The sequence below is a fragment of the Festucalex cinctus genome, chromosome 1 (genome assembly GCF_051991245.1).
Source record: "Festucalex cinctus isolate MCC-2025b chromosome 1, RoL_Fcin_1.0, whole genome shotgun sequence".
NCBI classification, from domain to species: Eukaryota; Metazoa; Chordata; class Actinopteri; order Syngnathiformes; family Syngnathidae; genus Festucalex; species Festucalex cinctus.
Window position 1 is genome coordinate 25,163,585 of NC_135411.1, and position 19,777 is coordinate 25,183,361.

General features: G+C 38.9%; 1 protein-coding gene across 5 annotated transcripts; it reads left to right on the forward strand.

Annotated features, from left to right (window-relative positions):
* Window positions 1–2,998: 2,998 nt before the first annotated feature.
* Window positions 2,999–18,362, forward strand: LOC144021249 (heterogeneous nuclear ribonucleoprotein C-like). 5 transcript variants are annotated; one of them, XM_077525386.1, is made up of 9 exons: window positions 2,999–3,170; window positions 8,902–9,028; window positions 11,067–11,335; window positions 12,352–12,424; window positions 12,868–12,915; window positions 12,995–13,242; window positions 15,756–15,869; window positions 16,278–16,462; window positions 17,831–18,362. In XM_077525386.1, the coding sequence occupies exons 2-9, from the start codon at window positions 9,024–9,026 to the stop codon at window positions 17,933–17,935; spliced, it is 1,047 nt and encodes a 348-aa protein (XP_077381512.1). In that variant the 5' UTR covers window positions 2,999–3,170; window positions 8,902–9,023; the 3' UTR covers window positions 17,936–18,362. The 5 variants fall into 5 exon arrangements, with proteins under 5 accessions (XP_077381512.1, XP_077381518.1, XP_077381501.1 ...); XM_077525392.1 differs by having other exon boundaries at window positions 17,834–18,362; XM_077525375.1 differs by having other exon boundaries at window positions 3,000–3,170; window positions 12,865–12,915.
* Window positions 18,363–19,777: the final 1,415 nt, after the last annotated feature.

Below are 19,777 nucleotides of genomic sequence, written 5' to 3' on the forward strand. Positions count from 1 at the left end.
AGTTTACTGGAGACCCACTGGAAATGAAAGTCAAATGAGAGGACTGGAAAACAAATAATACTTCATTGTTGTGCAAAAGTAAAGTAAAATAACATGATTTGAAGTAGGTGGAACTGCAGCCTTCGACCTTTTATCAAGAGTTATAATTGTAAAGAAATATATAATTGATTTTAATTATAAGCCTGTACAAAGTGAATGGACTTAAAATAAAATTATTATCGATTTAACGCTTGATAAAACAGGGCCCATAATGAGCAAATGAGCTACTGTGGATTTTGTGTTGTAAATTAAAGTTCTAAATTTTGAACATGCACAATTGAAAGCCATTGATAAAAAAAAATAAAAAGAAAAATTGACATTTGGTTGTCAGTTACACTGAAATCACGTTTAAAATTTAAATTTAGGACAATATATTCATTATGACAAACAAATTACAGAGGAACCTGTTATAATCACTTCATTCGTACCATGAAAAATTGGCTTTTGTCAAGGATGGGGAGGGGGGGGGGGTGCATGGCTGTGGTGGGCGGACCCAGGTGCAGAGACAAGACAAGGTGAGGAACGTGAGGACTTTATTGTTGGCAAATAGGACACGAGAGGATGAAATGAGAGCGGACTAGTGACCATGATGGGACAGGACTTGGGCAGAACGTGGGGTCACTTGCCAGAACGTGGTGTTGTTGTTTGTTTTTTTATATAACTTCTAGTGCAAATAAATGACTATGACACCTGGCGTCCCTGACCCTGCTGCTGTTTACAGTGAAAGGTAGGGAGAGGGGTCGCGCATCATCTCAGAGTGTTAGCGTTATTAATAGATGGATGGCACAATCAAAAATGTTTTACAATGAATAGGTCCAAGCCCTCAGGTGCTGCATTAAGAAAGCGGCAAAAGGAAGAGGAAGGTAAAAACAGGCCCAGGGTATATCAGTCAATCATCATTGTCTATAAAAATAAACATGAAAATAGCGTTAGCTTCTTAGCTTGCTTGTAATTTGTTTACTCCACCAACATCCATGCTACTCTGTGCACAAGCTGGCGGGCTTTAAAATAAAGCAGTCAGTCCAGTCCAGATACCTGCAAATAAATTTACATACAGTCTTCCCTCGCTATAACGTGGTTCACTTTTCGCGGTCTCGCTGTATCGCGGATTTTTTTTTAAGTGCAATTTTGCATATTTTTTGCAGTAATATACCCATTTTATAAAATTTATGAAGTTTTGAACATTATCAATGTTTGAACAAGAGAGAAATGTGAGAACATGTAAATGCCTCAATGAGAAAAGTGTCTAAATTGTGTGGTAGGGGATTTTAGAGCCTTAAAACATTTATAAGAATTGTAAAACATAAAGCTAACTACTTCGCGGATTTCATTTATTGCGGGTATTTTTTGGAACCTAACCCCAGCGGAAAACGAGGGAACACTGTAAATCATTTCATCCTTTTCACATAACCACATTAATTTATGCAAAAATAAGAATTGTGTGCTGGTTTAATGTAAATAAATACATTGTAAAGGCATACTGAAGTTTTTTTGCACATTATTTGTGTTATTTGTGAATCATCTTGTTCATTATCTAAATTTGTATATTTATACAGAGGTGGGTCAATAAAATTTAAGCATCCGTCATTCGGCAATCATCAACATTCGGGACACCCTTCCATCATCGTCAATATTTCAAGACAAACCATCAATCCATCATTTGTCGATTGCTCAACAAAATGAGCGTCCGTTGCTGACAGATTGCCGAATTTATTGACGGATTGACAATTAGATTGACGGATGAAAACCCCCTTCCGTCAAGCTCGTCAATTTTTTCGAAGTTTCCTGTCAATTGTCAACAAAATAGGCGTCTTTAGTGATGGGAACATAATTCACCCACGGAACGTTGGGACGAAGGGGGAGTTCCGGGTGGGAGGAGTTGGTTAGGATGAAAGGATGAAAGGATGAAAGGATGAAAGGATGAAAGGATGAAAGGAATAAATGTTAGTTATCCTGTGAACCTCGAGGAGAGTGAGTGGTTGCTGTTAAACACTGAGAAGCTGATGTCAATAAAACGCCAGTCTTTGGCTCCGGACTTCAACACTCCGCCTCCGACTCCAGTCACTACTCGCTACACGTCTGTCATTGACGGACCTTCCGTCAATATTGAGGGAATGCCCACTTCAGTTTTTATATATTTATTTATTTATTTATCAATCCATCCATCCATTTTCTTGACCGCTTATTCCTCACAAGGGTCGCAGAGGGGTGCTGGAGCCTATCTCAGCTGGCTTTGGGCAGTAGGCAGGGTACACCCTGGACTGGTTGCCAGCCAATCGCAGGGCACTATTTATTTATTTTTTATTACTTATGTATGTATATATATATATATATATGTATGTATCGTACACAAATATATTGTACATAGTTTGAAAACAGCACAAATTGCACTAAACAGTTGTGTTACATTGTACTTATGCTATTTATTTTTATTATTTGTAGATGTCTGTGAAATTTGGTAGTGTGGTGCTATTAAGTTAAAGTGTTAGCCATTTAATCACTTCTTGTTGTAAAATAATGTCGTTAATTTTGTTTCCATGTACAGTATTAATTCATTGAATACATACATATTAGCTTCGTGTTTTGAATACGTTTTAATCCATTGACATATTCCAGCAGTACCCTCTGTTGGCAGACTTCACAACTACACCAGTTTCTACGAAATGCTGAGCCTAACTGATGATAAGATATTTGGCGCTGATATATGATTCGCACATTACTTAACCAAACGTTCTATGTCCACTTTGAGTGTTAATGTGATGTATTTAGAACGTAGCTCCTGTAAAAAGAAAATATCTGCTGATTCGATAACAAGTGAGAGCGGTTGTACATACCGAGGCACACCGGCAAACCGCCATGCGGGCGTGAGCCCTATCTCACCGAGCGCAGAAATGTTCCCGCCCGCCAACCGCCCGTTCGCTCGCGCTGCGCCGTGCAATAAAAGTAACGTCTCCCTAATGCGCCATTCGCCCGTGACGTTGGCTGAAGAAGGAGGCGCAAGCTAGCTCGCTACTGCTCGCAGAGGCTTCACTAAAAAGAAGCCTGCGCTCGCTTAAAGGACGACCTAAATATCACAAAATTTGAGCGATTTTACCGAAAAGCAAGGCATTTTGTGCTCGTAAAGGGTTGCGGTGAGTATTTTGTTCCCAGCTATTTTTCATTTTTCCTTCCTTTTTCTTTTCTTTTTGGATTTTTTTTTCAGCGATGCTTTTTCGATTTTGCCGAGCTAGACGCTAGTCGCCCTCATCCTGCTGCTCCCTTTAAAAAAATGGTTGTGGTTTGAACGACAAAAACAATTTTGGAGGCATCCTAGCTACAGTTTCTTCCAGTTTTGCAAGTTGGCCTAGGTATATTTTTGTGACGATTGTTGAGGAAACCTACCATTTGACTGGACTGATGTGTTTTTGGCAAGCTTTTTAGACGACGACGATCTCCCCTCCCCCCTCCACTCACACACACGGCTAAGATTAGCCCAAGTTAGCTCGTCTGGTTTGGTAGTTTTACCTCCCCTTCCTGATTATCGACCACAGGACGCAGAATTTTGCCAGGTTTGCTATCTTTTTTTTGGTGGATATTGAGATGTTTGCTGCGCATTTTTAGCTCCCTGGCTAATGTTAGCCACGCTAGCCTAGCTAAGGCTAAGCGCAAGGGGAGCGTGTGATGCACTTTGAAGCCAGGTGGTGGCGCTATTGGGGCGCGTTTGCTGGGGTGGTTTAGGTCTTTTTTTTTTTTTTTTTTTAACACATACCCAAAATATTGTTTTGCTTTTCAGGCTCAGACTGAACAGTCGTTTTTTTTTGTTGTTGTTGTTTTTTTAATTTTTCTTTTTGGAGAGTTTTTTTTTTTTTTTTCCCCCCTGCTACCATGCTGATGATGAGGATGACTGGGGCCATTTTGAGGACGAGGGCCATTTTGAGGACAAGGGACTTTTTTTTTTTTTTTTTTCCTCAATTTTATCTGGACTACAAGTGGCTTCAGTTTTGTTACTTTCACATTTTTAATTAATTAAAAGTCTGTTTAACTGAAAAAAAAGTATGATGGTGGTTTATATTTGCAAGAAAAATGTCACTTCTCTCTTTACTTTCCTCTTCAGTGGTCTCAATAAACAGCAGTAGGGAGTTGAAAATGAAAATCACATTTATGGTGAAAGATGAAAATGTAAGCAGTCAAAAATGAGACATGCTCCCCAAGGTATATTTTAATAAAACAACCCTCTGTACTGTGTGCGCACATTAGAAATTGTGAGCATCCCCCATTAAAACGAATCTTCATGTGTCCGAGGCCACACTGTCACCTTAAAAGCACGACAGAAACATATTCAACATTTTAAATCTGCACCAACAAAATTTTAATGTCATGCCTGCAAGATCCCAAGACTTGCTTATAAAGGCAACACAGATATATTTAACTGACAATTTTAGCACATTAGGAAATGTAAGCAGCTGCGACAATGAATTGATATTCATGCACACAAGAGCCCACAGAATTGTTAAATTGCCAAAGCCCAAAATGAATGTTCATGTATGCAAGACCCCGCAAAATTAACTTAAAAGATGGCAGTGACATATTTGATTGTTGCACATTAGAGATCGTATATAGCAGCAGCCAAAATTAATTTTCACATATGAAAGTCCCCCCCCCCCCCCCCCCAAAAAAAAATGACTGGAAAGGACAACAGTGACATATCTTACCATTCTTTTTTGCATATTAAAAATTGTAATTGGCACCAAAGAAAGTGATTTTTCCACACACGTAAGACCACAACAAACATCACCCGACCAAACCCAAAAAACAGGTGAGACTTGAAAGTCGGTACCACAGCCCTTGGGCACTGTTATGTGGATGGTCGTGAAAATTGACATTTAAATTACAGTACTCTTGCAAATTAGAAAAAAATGTGGAAGCTACAAAAATGCTTTTTTTCATGTGATCAAGACCTTAGTGAATCTACTGTGACGCACACCAGTCAGTTTTGAAAATTAAAAATCAACAAACGACACCAACCAAAAATGGATTTTCATGCATTTCAAGTCTTCACAAAAAGGTACTTGGGGAAAGAGTGACATTTAACATTTCTTTTTGCTCATTAGAATTGGTAATTGAAGCGTTTTCATGCAAGACTCCACAAAATTGGCTTTTTAACCCTCAACGACTTCATACATATTACTAAACCATCTAATTCCTGTCGGCTACAAATAAACGACTTACGTCCTGCATTATGTACGAAAACCTATGCGTGTAATTCGAGGCACTTAATGCCAAGCATATCTCACATGCTTCCCCACTTCTGTCCAATCACAGTCTTCCGCTCAGGGCCAACCTATCATCAAACTTGACAGCAGTAATTGTAGTCGTAGTAACCTGATTCATGGGTTGCACTGCCTGTCATGCTTTTATAATGGCGCCTTCATTAAAACATTCCTGTGGAAACGGCCATTGACGCACATGGAGGAGATACATCTTGAAATACTTGTCAGGCAGCTTCAGTTTGCTTCCTCGTTGACACAGATGCAACTTTTTATTGGGTGCTTGGTGCCAGCAAGAGCATTTAGTGCAACAGTGGCCTATTATATGAGATTGCTTTTGATCAAATGTATTTTTCCAAAAGGTGTCCACCCTTTGCAGCTACAGTAGATCGCGGCCGACACTGCTTGCCTTTAACCATCAAAACAGTTTCATGTGAAAAGTAACATTATTCCGCACTGCCAAACTGATGCCAAAAAATGTCAAGTCACATCTCAATATTTGTATGTGATTAAACATTAAAGTTAAGTGTTGTGTAATAAAACAAACTGAAGTAGAACTAGTCAGACTTTGAAGACTCTTATTACTTGAAGACAGATGTGATACCAAATTGATGTTCAATTAGTGGTGTTGGTCGTCTTATACTGAGCTGCCAGGTACTTTGGTGTGTTTTACAGTCAGTTGCTTTTCCTCTTCTGTTTGAGTCACCAGTCTTCACAAGATAAAGCAAAACATACTTGAGGAGTTTATCTTAGAACTGAGTGGTGAAAGGTTAAAAAAAAAAAAAAAATCCTACACCAATATATGTTTAATCAAATGAAGCAACAGTTATATGTGCATGGGCAGCACATTAATATTGCTTTGTGGCTACAAAAGTCTACTTATAAACTTAACACATTAAGTCAAGTTCACGTATTCAAATTCTAGCTTTTTGGTAAAACCTTTTTGCTTGAAATGTGTTTTTTGTTTTGTTTTGTTTTTTAAACCGTGCATCAGCAAAAGACATGCATTTGTTATAATTTTGAAATTACAAAACGACAAAGTTCTGCATAATGAGTCTGAATATCAAACTGAGAATAAATTACAAGGCTCAATCAAAACAACTATTTCTTTAAGGATGAATTTAATATATTTACTAGGGGTGTTAAAAAAAATCAATTCGACAATATATCGTGATACTACAGCACGAAATTCTCGAATCGATTCAATAGGCAGCCGAATCGATTTTTTTAACATCCATTTTTGATGAAAAAATATTCAACAAAACATCTAACTTTCACATCTTAAGCATGGAAGAATGTTATATTAATAGAACATTAAGCCTTAATATTTTATTTCAATGCTTTTCTAACATGAGAAAGGTTACAACCTGTTTGTTAAATACAGTGGCTCACAGTTATACCACTGAAGTTTCAGATCAATAAATAATACATTTTCATACAAATCTTTACAGTGTACATGTACAAGTTTACTGAATGGTATTTTCTAAATTGAGTAAAAAAAATCGTAACAATCGACTTGTAAATTCACATCGGGATTAATCGGTATCGAATCGTGACCTATGAATCGTGATATGGATCGAATCGTCAGGTACGAGGCAATTCACACCCCTAATATTTACTAAACTATAGTTAAAAAATCAATTAGTAAGGAATAGGGGTGTGAATTGCCTCTTACCTGACGATTCGATCCGTATCATGATTCATAGGTCACGATTCGATTCGATACCGATTAATCCCGATATGAATTTACAAGACGATTTTTTTTTTTTAACTCAAATTTAGAAAATACCATTCCGTAAACTTGTACATGTACACTGTAAGATTTGTATGAAATTGTATTATTTATTGATCTGAAACTTCAGTTTTATAACTGTGAGCCACTGTATTTAACAAACAGGTTGTAACCTTTTTCATGTTAGAACTACATTGAAATAAAATATTAAGGCTTAATGTTCCATTAATATAACATTCTTCCATGCTTAAGGTGTGAAAGTTAGACGTTTTGTTTAATATTTTTCCATCAAAGATGGATGTTAAAAAAAATCGATTCGGCTGCCTATTGAATCGATTCGAGAATTGCGTGCTGTAGTATCACGATATATTGCCGAATCGATTTTTTTTAACACCCCTAGTAAGGAACAACGTATTGGTTTCCTTTTTTCTATAATCAGCTTTTTTAATTTTTTTTTATTTTATTTATTTTTTTTTTTCTTGAAAAGGCTTTAACAGCCTATGTGCAACTTAATTTAAGCAACTAGTATTTTAGCACACAACCTATTGTGGTAGGTTGATGGCTGTGCATTTACGAGCATAGACCGGAAGAAGACAAATACTCTTTATACTCAATTTTTGAAGTGTGAACGCCCGAATATGAACAGGCCTTGAGAGAAACCAACAGCTTGAAGTGGTAAACTATATTAAATGTTGACTCATGTTCTCATCAGTACAATAAAAATGTTTAGATGTTTGTTTGATAATAAGACTTAACTATCTCACACACTTTTTTTTTTTTTTTTTTTTTTTGGGAAAACAGTATCCAAAGCAGTATTGATTCATTCGTTGTTAATACAATGTAAGTGCAGCATATAAAAAAAAACAAAAAACTCATGAACTAATACTCTTGTCCATGCATTACAATTGACCAACCATTTCAGCAAACGGTAAAGATGAGACCAGCACCAAGACTGGGTAATCCTAATTTAGAACAAAGAAAACCATTTTAAGAAATTGCAAAATTATGTAAAGTGTAAGGGGAAACTTAGTTGCGTGTATGCATACACAAAATAAGCCTAAACATAATAGAAAAGGATGAATTGGGATAATGTTTATTTTAATTACCTGAAAGTAGTGATGGACAAATGAAGCTTCATGATTCACTTGATATATATATTTTTTTAACTCCTCTAGACGGTGCTCTTGATTTCAATGGCAATTGATTACATTTCCGCTGCATCTTTATACCAAAAGTTCCATATAGATGACTTAAAAAAATATATCGCAAGTGCTTCGTGAAGGTTCATTTTCCCATCACTAATAAAGTATAATTTTGCCGCAGAAATAACATGTCAAGCTCATACCTCCCACAATGTCAGGCAATCCTAATGTGGTGCAGCAAGATCTCTTTAACCATAAAGAAAAATGGGAATGTGAGCTTCTTGTTTTATTTTTGGCAAAATGAACATTTTACAGTTAAAATGCTCTTCAGTTGAACACAAAGCTCTGCTGAAATGGGGTAAAATAAAAATAAAAAATTGGAAACACAAATGACATTGTCGAGTGCAGACCAAAGAAAATAGGCCCGTGTGCCATCCCTCTTAAAAATTACTGATTTTTGTCCCTCAAAAATCGGGACTCGTAGTTGAAGTCAGTCCTCACATATCTAAAATGTTCTAGAAATTGGTGTGCTTCCATGTCCTATTACTGTAAATACTAGCTAGCCCTCCAAGGTGGCTCGTTATCGGCCGCTTGTGTGTTTGTTTGTTACTAGCCACTCAACACCTCACCACCAACACTTCTCCTCCTACCTACACTGCACACAGGTAAGATGACTTGCTGCGCCGTAACCCCTGCTTAGCGTGACTGAGGTGTGTGTGGTTGTTGTTTTCTGTCGCCTCAGTTAAAAATCTCAGGCGAGAGAGAAAAGAGGGGCGAAAAGGTGAAGGTTCGAGACCTCAGGCCAAAGTGAGCCCCAGCCCACAGTGTCAGACAGAACAGACGACTGCCCTGCACACAGACGCTATGGAGTGAGTCATGACCAATCCAAACAACCCTCAACCAACATTCCACCCCCCCCCCCCCCACTGTTGATTCCGCTGCTGTTTTATGTTTGCTCTTTGGGGGATACTAAATGCTGAAAATCTGGCGAGGTCTTGCGTTCCATTGCCACAAAATGGTCATTACACAGTAATAAAGTAGTAATGACATAGTAATAACAAGCACATTATGTCCTCTTGCTCTTCATTTTACTGAGGAAACTCAAGATGATTGTTTTTCATGCAAAAGTGACCTCAGACCTCTAATAGACATATTACCTTGTATTAAGGCCGAGGGTGTTTACAACTAAAGGTTAGAAGGTGGCTCGTGAGAACTGTGGTTTGGTTCATGGCCTTTATTTTTATATACAGTAAAATTAAATATCTACGTTTTGGGGCTTATTTGAATAAAATATTATTTCCCCAAAACAAGCTGCACCTCTAAATATTGTGGTCGATGCTTTTACATTCAAATTATTATTTTTTTTAATTCAAATTAATAAAATATTGGAGCTGCATGTGTTGTTAGACAGCAACAAATATACCGGTGCATATATGTAACAGTTGACCCACACATGCAGTTAGACATTTACAAATTCACCTTTTGTTGAATTTTCCATTTGGGGGGGATACTGATCCATGTTGCCCCCACTTTATTTCAAATCTGACTTTTTTTTTTTTTTTTTTTTTTTTTTGGTAAATCACAATTATAACCAAGAGTCAATTATTTACAAATTTTCACAAGTAATGAGGGTCCACTCGGGGCTGGCTTGGCCATCTGGCATACAGGGCAGGTGACCCTTGGGCTGGCGTCTTTTGGAGCTGATACAGTGTTTTTTACTTATTTTCCTCCATGTTACCCCAAGAGACTGGCCCACAATTGAGGGACTATTCTATTATTCCATTTTGAATATAGACAGCTAACTGAAACATCATCAGTCAAAATATCAGTGGAAGAACAATGTTAGATATGTATGGTCAGGAGTCAGGCCAAGCTGGGCTGGTGGACATAAGCCAAAATGGCAGGGCTGTTTTATTTTATTTTTTTTGTGCCAGTCCAGCCCTGGGTCTGCTGTATAATGTAGCAAAAGAAAAACAAAAAAAACCATAATTTCAATTTCAAACGTGTGCGGTTTATTGTGTTGTGGTAAAAACATTACTGGCATTTTTGGAGAGACCATTCATCGTAAGTTAAAGGTCATTGAATAGGCAGCCCCATTTTTGGGGCAAGGTGTTGAGTCAAGCAGAGGCCACCATTTGAGGAAAATATTATTTCAAACCTCCGGTTTCAACTTGGCGGTTTTAACGAAGAAAAAAAAAAAACCATGAGGGAATGTTGATTAAATAATCTCAATTGACCAAGTAATGTGTTTAATTTTAATCTTCTCGTTCTCTGCTTTGACAATGTGTTTCAGTGTTTTTTGATGTTTATGACATTTTCTTTTAATTTATCTGAATGTCTAATATTACAATTTTGTTACCCAGTGTTTAACCCTTGTTTGCAGGTTGTCGCCTTTTGTACTATATTATTATTATTATTATTATTATTTAAAAAAAAAAACTTACAGGGTGTAGACTTCCACGAAGGCATGGCAATCCTAATTTGGAACACCACGACCTTAATATTCACACATTATTCACCACGACTCTTAAGGAAAATGCCAAAAATGCAAAGAAAATAACACTTTGCCTCAAAAGTAGAACTCCAAACCTCTACCAAGGCATGGCATTTGTACAGCAATTTTGGAACGGCATAACATTAATCACTGTGCTTTTTGAGGATAATGTCCAAAAAATGCATAGTTGACAAAAGGGAATCTAATCAAAAGAGTCGTGTGGAAGTTTCCCCAGTCATCGGTGTGGTAGATTTAACCGCATCAAATAAACAATAACAAAACTTCCTTGATGGAGGAACAGAATTTTCCAGCTCTTCGTTTGGCGATATGGAAGACATTTGCCCTTCTCACGTGTCACTCGGTGGCTAAACTACAGTGTTGTTTTGTCTTGTATTATTTTTTTTCCCCGCCAGCCGTTCGCCCACCACCGCCAGCCTGATGGCCGCCAGCAACATCACAAACAAGACAGATCCGCGCTCACTCAACTCGCGGGTGTTCATCGGCAACCTCAACACCCTGCTGGTGAACAAGACCGACGTGGAGGCCATCTTCTCCAAGTACGGCAAGATCGTGGGCTGCTCCGTGCACAAGGGCTTCGCCTTCGTGCAGTACGCCAACGAGCGCAACGCCCGCGCTGCTGTCGCCGGGGAGGACGGCCGGATGATTGTCGGCCAAGTGCTCGGTAAGGAAGACCCTCTTCCTCCTACCAACACGGCTATTTAAAAACGTGTAAATATTTTTTTCTCTTGGTATAGAGTAGACTGTGGTCCATTGTACACACCCAAACGTCCAACCCTAAACTACCCCTTACCCCTACTTAAACCCTGACACTAAGGGTAATAATTATGCATAGGACGAGGGACAGAGACCACGAGACGAGATGTCTCACGAGTGTTGAGTCTACGAGAAAGGGACCAAATGAGATTTTTGCAAAATTTGTGATTATAAAATAAATGTCGAATATAAATTCTCCAGTGGTCAAAATCTTCTCCTTTTATTAAGCAGACTGCAAGAAAATTTATGATCTAGCTTGAAAGTCCAAATGGAAGCATATACAGAGTCACTTTTGTTACAGGCTGCCGTACAATAACAGCTGCAGCTGCGTTCTTTCCTCTTACTGAATAGTTTTAGGGCTGCAGCCAGGCCCGGACTGGGCCATCTGGAAGTGCGGGACAATTCCCGGTGAGCTGTGAATTTGCAAGCAGGAGCACACGCATTGTTTCAAAATCGCACAGGCAGCAGCCCACACATAATCAACCTGTAAATTGAGTATCCACGTCATCTTCTGTTGACTCTCTGATTGTCAATCAACTGTAACTCCAATCGCCCTTAAAGGCTATTATGTATGGCACTGACTGCCTGCTTTTGTTTTAAGGGTGTCACCGAGTTACAATAATTTAATATCAGAATTAGCAAAACTTTAATCCACAAATGCAAAATATATAAAACAGGCAAAACACAATCACACGTGTTCCTACTAACAGCAACAAAGCGTGATGGGAAAGCTTCCTAGGTTTTGTATTGATTAATATCAAGGTATGTTTTTTGGCAACAATATTCAATACTTGCGTCTGTTGTGATGGTATGTTGTGTGATTTCTATATTGTATTCCCTTCATTCTATGATGTGCAAAAAAAGAAAGCAGTGGGGGGGCTTTTTATTTTTTATTTTCTAATCTTTTAGTTTTCTTTCCCTTAGACATCAACCTTGCCGGAGAACCCAAACCGCACCGTTCCAAAACCTCCAAACGTTCTGCTGGCGACATGTACAGGTCCGTGCAGCGAGTTTTGTACTGTGGACTCCAGCTCACACAATTCAGAATTTTACCCAGCGTTCTAAGGCAAACTTGAATCGTGTTTTTTTCTCTCTCTCTCTCTCTCTCTCTCTCTCTCTCTCTCTCTCTCTCTCTCTCTCTCTCTCTCTCTCTCTCTCTCTCTCTCTCTCTCTCTCTCTCCTCTCTCTCTCTCATCTCTCTCTCTCTCTCTCTCTCTCTCTCTCTCGTCTCTCTCTCCTCTCTCTCGTCTCTCCTCTCTCTCTCTCTCTCTCTCTCTCTCTCTCTCTCTCTCTCCTCTCTCTCTCTCTCTCTCTCTCTCTCTCTCTCTCTCTCTCTCTCTCTCTCTCTCTCTCTCTCTCTCTCCTCTCTCTCTCTCTCTCTCTCCTTCTCCTCATCTCTCATCCTCTCTCTCCTCCTCCTCCCTCCCTCCCATGCAGCAGTTCCTCCTTTGAGCTGGACTACGACTTCCAGAGAGACTACTATGACAGGTGAGTCTGTTACAAGCCCTGCAGAAACGCCTCTCATCACAAAATGGCCTCACAAGGGACTTTTGTCTTGACGCCACAGAATGTACTCGTACCCATCCCGTGTGCCCGCCCCGCCTCCGCCGCTCTCTCGCGCCATTATCCCATCTAAGCGCCCACGGGTCAGCCTCCCTAGTGGTGGTGGTGGTGGTGGTGGCGGTGGCGGTGGTGGTGGCGGCAGCGGAGGAGGTGGAGGTGGAGGTGGAGGAGGAGGAGGAAGCAGCCGGCGGCCCAAGAGCAGCTTCTCCTCGTCCTCCAAGAGCAGCCCGAGGGCCTACTCGTCGAGAAGTAGTGAGTACTTTTATATTGATGTTCAAGGGTGCCATGTTTTCCCGAGGCGAAAACTCAGGTAAATGCATTGGAAACGAGCCTTAATTAGGTGTGAAAGTCATTATTTGGCAACCTCAGTTGACGCCAACAGTCACAGGCCGCATACGTCATCAAAATGTAATGTATGATTGCCGCATGTGTTGCAGACGCACAGCGTATGTATTTCTGCCGTCTCCAAGAATTCTTTACTGTGTAATGACACCCTATTTGGGGTTTACTGTACACTGAGCGAAGAATTACATACATTGTATATTTAAATACAATTTGATTCATTTATAAAACATTGCTCCCATTAATGCAAAAGTGATTGGAGGATCCCATTCAAATACCAATGCGAAATTAGTATTGACTTTGGGAGTGCTATTCCTTCAAATAACGAATATTCTCACACCAACACACTAACACTACTCCCGATAAGCAAATCGATTAATTGCACAAAAATAAAAAAATGAGCTCTAATTCTCAGCCATGTGCGTGCGTGTTTGTTTGCATACGTCATCGACATTCGCGCTGGTCCTCTCCGTTGCGTCTCTGTTAGTCACTGCTCGCCATCGTGCTAGCTCAGCTGACACGCACACGCAAAGGTAAAGCTTTTCTTCCCCTTTCTATTCACTCATTTCAACTCATTTATACGTTTTTGGGGTTGAATGAGTTAAAAGCAGTTTAGTCATTTTGGTTTGCATGTGTCCCATCGGGTCTTCATAAGGACACGCAACTCTTTTTCTCATTTGTGAGCTGCGGCAGTAGCTCTGCTAATGGCCATGTAGCATTATTGCTAGCAGTGCACCACAGCTATCGGTGTTGTTTTTATTCATTGCTTGTGCTTCGAAGCCTGCCGAAAAAGCAACACTCGTTGCGTGCACACACCCTCGCAATCCTGCGCCTCTCAGCGAGATACGGGCTTTACCAAAGACACTTGAGGGGTAATAAGTTAACTTTCCTGTCACGACTGACTCCTAAACCGTGCTTAGCGTATCGAGGAGTGAATCATCTTGACACGCACTCTGGGAGTAATCTCACAAGTCTGATAATTGTGATTGACTCAAGGGGGTTCTTTACATTCTAACCATTCTTTGGAGTTTGTGAACTCGCAGACACCGTGTGAATTCAGCTTTTTGGCAGGTGGTGCCAAAAGTAGTTGTCCTCGAAAGAAGTGGGTATGCCTGTTTTTCAATAAACGCATGAAGAAGACACGCGTGTTTTTGAGTTTTAGAAACAAGGTTTTGTAACAAGAAAAAGAAGATTTATCACAGATAAAACAAAAGCAAGAACACGCTTGCATTCTGCAATGGACTCTCTGTGCGTTCAATGACAACACACATGCAGTAGGAAATCTCAGCATGCATAGAAAAAGCTCGAACGACTGAATTATGTTAAGGTTTTCTGGTTTTCTTCCACATTTGAAGTTTAAGGTTATGGTTTGGGTTAGGAACAAGGAACATTTTCAAAAAATCGGCACTTTTATGTGGTAAAAGTTCTAAGATCCCGCGGAAGGGGATACAATTTTTTTCGGGGGTAACTAGTACTATGGCACGTCAGCGGCATATTTGGTACATCAGATTCAGCGTGAGGGCGCCTAAGTAATAGGGACAGTCATCATTTGGAAATAATGCAGACAAAGGGAGCTGGTATCAAAGCAGAATGCAACTGTTCATGTGTGGGAATTCTTTGGATTTATTTATTAGATCATTATCATTATATTAGTTGAAAAATTATGTGAAAACCTGTATCATTTATCGCAATAAATTCTGGGGCAATTTATCGGCAAGCAAAATTTCTCATCGTGACAGGCCTACTCCCCCCCCCCCCCCCCCCGCCATATGTGGGAAAAAAAATTATTTTAATAGAGCTAAAATGCAACTTTCTTCTGTCTCATTTTAAGTATGTATTCCATGCATCCATGGCACCACACTGCCCTTAAGTGGCCAACATGCTTAGGAACAGTCATTATTCTACTTTATTATTCTATCTCCTTGTCCTTTTAAGTTATATTTACAGTTTAATTTTCAAGGAATTTTCCTTTCCTCAAAATTGAAGGATCCTAGTACTCGATATCCAAATATGCTAACAAACATTACTATATAGAATGGCATAAAATAAAATCCCTGAGATTCCAAAATGCTTGACTTCTGAACTAGTTCATTTTTGGAACAATGAACTTAGGTTGAAAATTTTCCGTCATGAGCTATGAAAGGAATTTCATTTTAAAATTTGTGAGCTGAACTTTGCATAGAAAATGAACTTTTCCAACACAGAAGGTTGCAATGATGTTCGCAAACACTTTACATTTATTTACTACCATAAAGGTTTTACTGTTGCGCATTTCATGAGAGAAGTTGTCAGTCTTCCATATACTAATGATGAACTGAAATGGGCAGAGTTCACTGTATTACAAACCCTGTAATTATTATTATTATTTTTAAAGTAGTGATGAATTGTCATCTAGTCTGATGTTGTCCCTTTTTTCTTCTTAGTGAAATTCGACGAGCTGCAGACCATCAAGCGCGAGTTGACTCAAATTAAGAGCAAAGTGGACGACCTCCTGGATAGCCTGGAACGTATGGAGAAGGACCACAACAAGAAGTCGGGTACGAGAGTTATTGGTGGAGAAGAGAGACAGAAATGTTGCCATTTTAGCCTCATTTTGCACATTTCCAAAATTAACTTCCTGAGATTTTGTCTCATCTTTATCCCTTAGTATTTAATTTGGTAGGCATCGTAACAAGAAGCCATGCTGTAGATTAAGTAAGATGTCTATTTTGATTTGAATGGGCCAATTTGGGCTTATTTTGGCCAGACTAATGGTCCTTAAAAAGCCAACGTGTCCTACAAGTTGAATCTGAGTCACTTTAAATTTAAATTCATAAAACCCACCACGAAAAGGCCAGTTAGACTTTGCAGCGTGACATTGACGAGAGGAAGAAAGGCAACTCCACAAGATTGATCAAATGCCATTTAATGATTGTTCTAAATTGATCCTGTTTGTGTTCCGGCAGAGTCCAAAGCCGTTAATCCCGAGCCTGGCGAAGTGACCTCCCCGCCTCACCCTAGCAACAAAAAGGATGAGGCCCTCAAGCGGGACAGCCAGGAGCTGAACGACACTGAGGAGGAGGAGGAGGAGGAGGAGGAAGAGGAGGAGGACGAAGAAGAAGAGGGAGATCTGCTGGAGGAAGAGGAGGAGGTACGACTGACAAATCAACTATTTTGATAATGGATGAATCGTTTAGAGTAGGGGTTACCAACTCCAGTCATGGAGGGCCGTATCATGCTTGTTCTAGATGTTTCCAACACACCTGGTTCATTGATTAGCCCATCAGCAAGCTCTGCACTGTTTAACTTAAAATAGTCAAAATCCCTTTCTTTCAACCTCTCAGAAATTTACAACCTCTCAGTTGTGAATTTCTGTAGTCCTTCATGAGCAGACTATTTCACCTCAAAATAAGACCTTTGCAAACATTTGCATTTACTTTTGAAAACATTCGTCAACATTTTTGTCTATTTTCTGACATGTTACAGACCAAACCAGTAACTGAATAATAAGGTCATGAAAAAAAATCTATAGTCAATTTAATCAATTACAAAATAAATGTTACTGGTAGTCGTATGATAAACACAGACTACGTTGACATGTAGTTAGACCTGAGGTAGTCTCAGAAGTGTATATCGAGCAATTAGCCTGTCACCGTTATCAGTATTCAAAACATTGCTGAGTACATCATTCCCTCTTGTGTGATTTTGATTTCAATTAAATTTTTTCTTAAGCAGTACCAAAAAATCAGTTTAATAACCAAAAAAATTGATTTAATCCCACGAATAATAGATTCTAAAAATATTCAATAGTTGCAGCCCTACTGCTGACATGCCACATACCAACATGAAATCGAAATCTGTTTTTTCTTGTTTCACTTCGAACTAAATGAATTTTAAACGCTCCTAAATGCTGCTGTCTTACATTATTAATAGGGATATAACGATATTCAAACATCACAATACGATATTATCACGATATAAAGGTCACGATACGATGTTACGATATTGTTGTGTTACTAATAAAGGTCACTATATTGTTAAAAAAAAAAAAAAAAGAGCTCATACAAAAAAAAAGCCCACAAGTTTGTGCTTTTGTAAATTACAGCAATGCATATAAATAACCTACGATCCCTAATAAGACTTAATATTGAGGCACTTACTTGTTAATGCACGCAAATATTAACTTCCTCCACATATTGACTCGGTTTACAAGCATATTACGTTCCCTTCACCTGACCATTGGCAGAGATGTTAAACATAGAAGGCCAAAAGATCCCAAATGAAAATTAAATTGCACTAATAAACTAGGCACCAGAGAGTGCTCGAACTGCACAAACGGAAATCAACCTGACTTTTTAAACTGATGTGTTCCTTTTAAATATTGTGAACATGACGAGGATATTGTGGCAGTTTTACGATATTGCCCATATCGTTACATCCCTAATTATTAATGTGAGTGTTTCTTCATGACCTCTGTGCTACTGTGACAATTGAATGTCTCTTTTTGGAATGGTCCCAGCAGCTGAAGAGCCAAGAGCAGCAGGAGGAGGAAGAGGAGGAGGAAGGTGAGCACGTGGAAGGGGATGACGACGGTGACAGCATCAACGGCGAAAACGACTCATAGACCCCGACTGTACCTCAGCTCATCATGGTGTAACGCTACTAGGTCAAAATCGGACTTCAGTTTTATCACTCAATTGTGGATTTGACAAACAACCATTAAAAAAAAAAAAGGAGAAAAAAGCAGACGTGCACGGAAACGAGCATGGCGCGTAGACACACACATACATGCACACACAGTTATTGTATTCATTTGTGGCTGCTGTGATTTGCTGTGTAGCCTCTTTTTAGCGCGTCCCAACTGGCAAGCAACTCGTGTGTACACACGCTCATGTTGTTTTTCTTTTAGCTCTTGTAGAAATGTCCGCTCGCTCGCTTCCTTCGTCGTCCGTCTGTTAGTTGCTCGTGTCTTTTTTTTTTTTTTTTTTTATACTCTTCACCTTCTGTTTTACTGTAAAAGGAATAAATTGCAATAAAATATTAAAATGACACCGACCGCTTTATTTTGGGTTTTAGTGGGGATGGTAGCATTTGCACAATGTATTTGGAAAACTGCAGGCTGTTACAAATTGGAACTTCAATTATAGTTTTTCTTTCTAGGAAGTGAAGGGAAATTTTCTTTCCAAACTCTAATTTGTTGTATAAATTGAGTAGTTATTTTCCTGCCAATCACTCAACTAATGTAGGAGCACAAAATGGACTTAAATAATTTTTAAAAAATTGAGTATTTAAATGTCACAAACTTTGAGATTTTGGCGTCTCTTGATCTTCTCTTATAGTTGAATCGGTGTGATGCGTTTACAAGTTCCCAACGTGAAAGTAATCAGAATTTACCATGCGTAACATACTAACGGGAAATTAGCAATGACTGTGGGTTACACACTGGTAACATAATACTCGGACACATTTTTCCCAATGTGTGAAAGACGAGTTATATTAATCAAGCTCCACTGCAACTTTATCTCATGTATGTAACTTTATCTCATGCGTGTACTCAATGGATTTGCAGCATCACGCACAGGAACAGCCGGTTTTGTTTTTCAAATTCTTATTTTAGTATACTGTATTCCTATTTTAATGTATTAGTAATTTATTTTCTCATGGTATGTTCAAGTTGTATTTAAAGTTGTTTCCAAGGAATTTTCCTTTCTTCAAAATTCAAGGATCCAAACTTCCATGAACTTTTTTACTTTTTTTTACTTTTTTTTTTTTTTTTTTTTTTTTTTTTGTCGTACCAATACATATTTCCATGTATGGCACAAAATATGATGGCTGAGGTCCCAGCTTAGCTCAGTAAGTCCTGTGACTTGTGAGCATAGAGAACGAGATAATATAAATATGATAACGAGATAAGGGATATGCTTATTCACGGCTTCAATGTGTGCAATGATGCAAGGCATGAATCTCGGATGATACAAGCTTGTTTGGTATTTGACAAAAAAGTTGGTTGATGAAGGGGAATGAGACTGCAATGATAGTTTTCAGTTATTCAGTTTTAGTAGCTGAACACATTTTCTCAATTCACGGTCTTGTATTTCATCAACATGGCCTTAGTCTTAAACTTGAACGTAGCTCGGAAGCTTGTAGGTATGCAAATATTTCATACACTATATAACAAGTATGTCAAACTTATTATTACATTGTGGTGATTGAATTGAACCCATCTTGCTCAATCCTATTGCTCACATTTTGTGGCAGTGGGTTCTAAGATTGAATTCAAATGGCTTGACATTTTAGCTCCCTTCAACCTGCATATACCTTGCAAGAAGTAAGCCTGCACAGACCTCAGCCAAGGCCAAACATGTATAATTTATAATATCAACATATAGACATCTCTTGCATAATCAAGGAGTAAATTTCAGATCTGCGCTTTCACACGCCCTTTTTTATACCCTGCCCTCCCACC

Excerpts from the sequence above, each read along its gene's own strand:
- LOC144021249 (XM_077525375.1), top strand. Across the intron at positions 11,336-12,351 it reads GATTGTCGGCCAAGTGCTCG|ACATCAACCTTGCCGGAGAA; the intron begins GTAAGGAAGACC and ends TCTTTCCCTTAG. Across the intron at positions 12,425-12,864 it reads TCTGCTGGCGACATGTACAG|CAGTTCCTCCTTTGAGCTGG; the intron begins GTCCGTGCAGCG and ends CCTCCCATGCAG.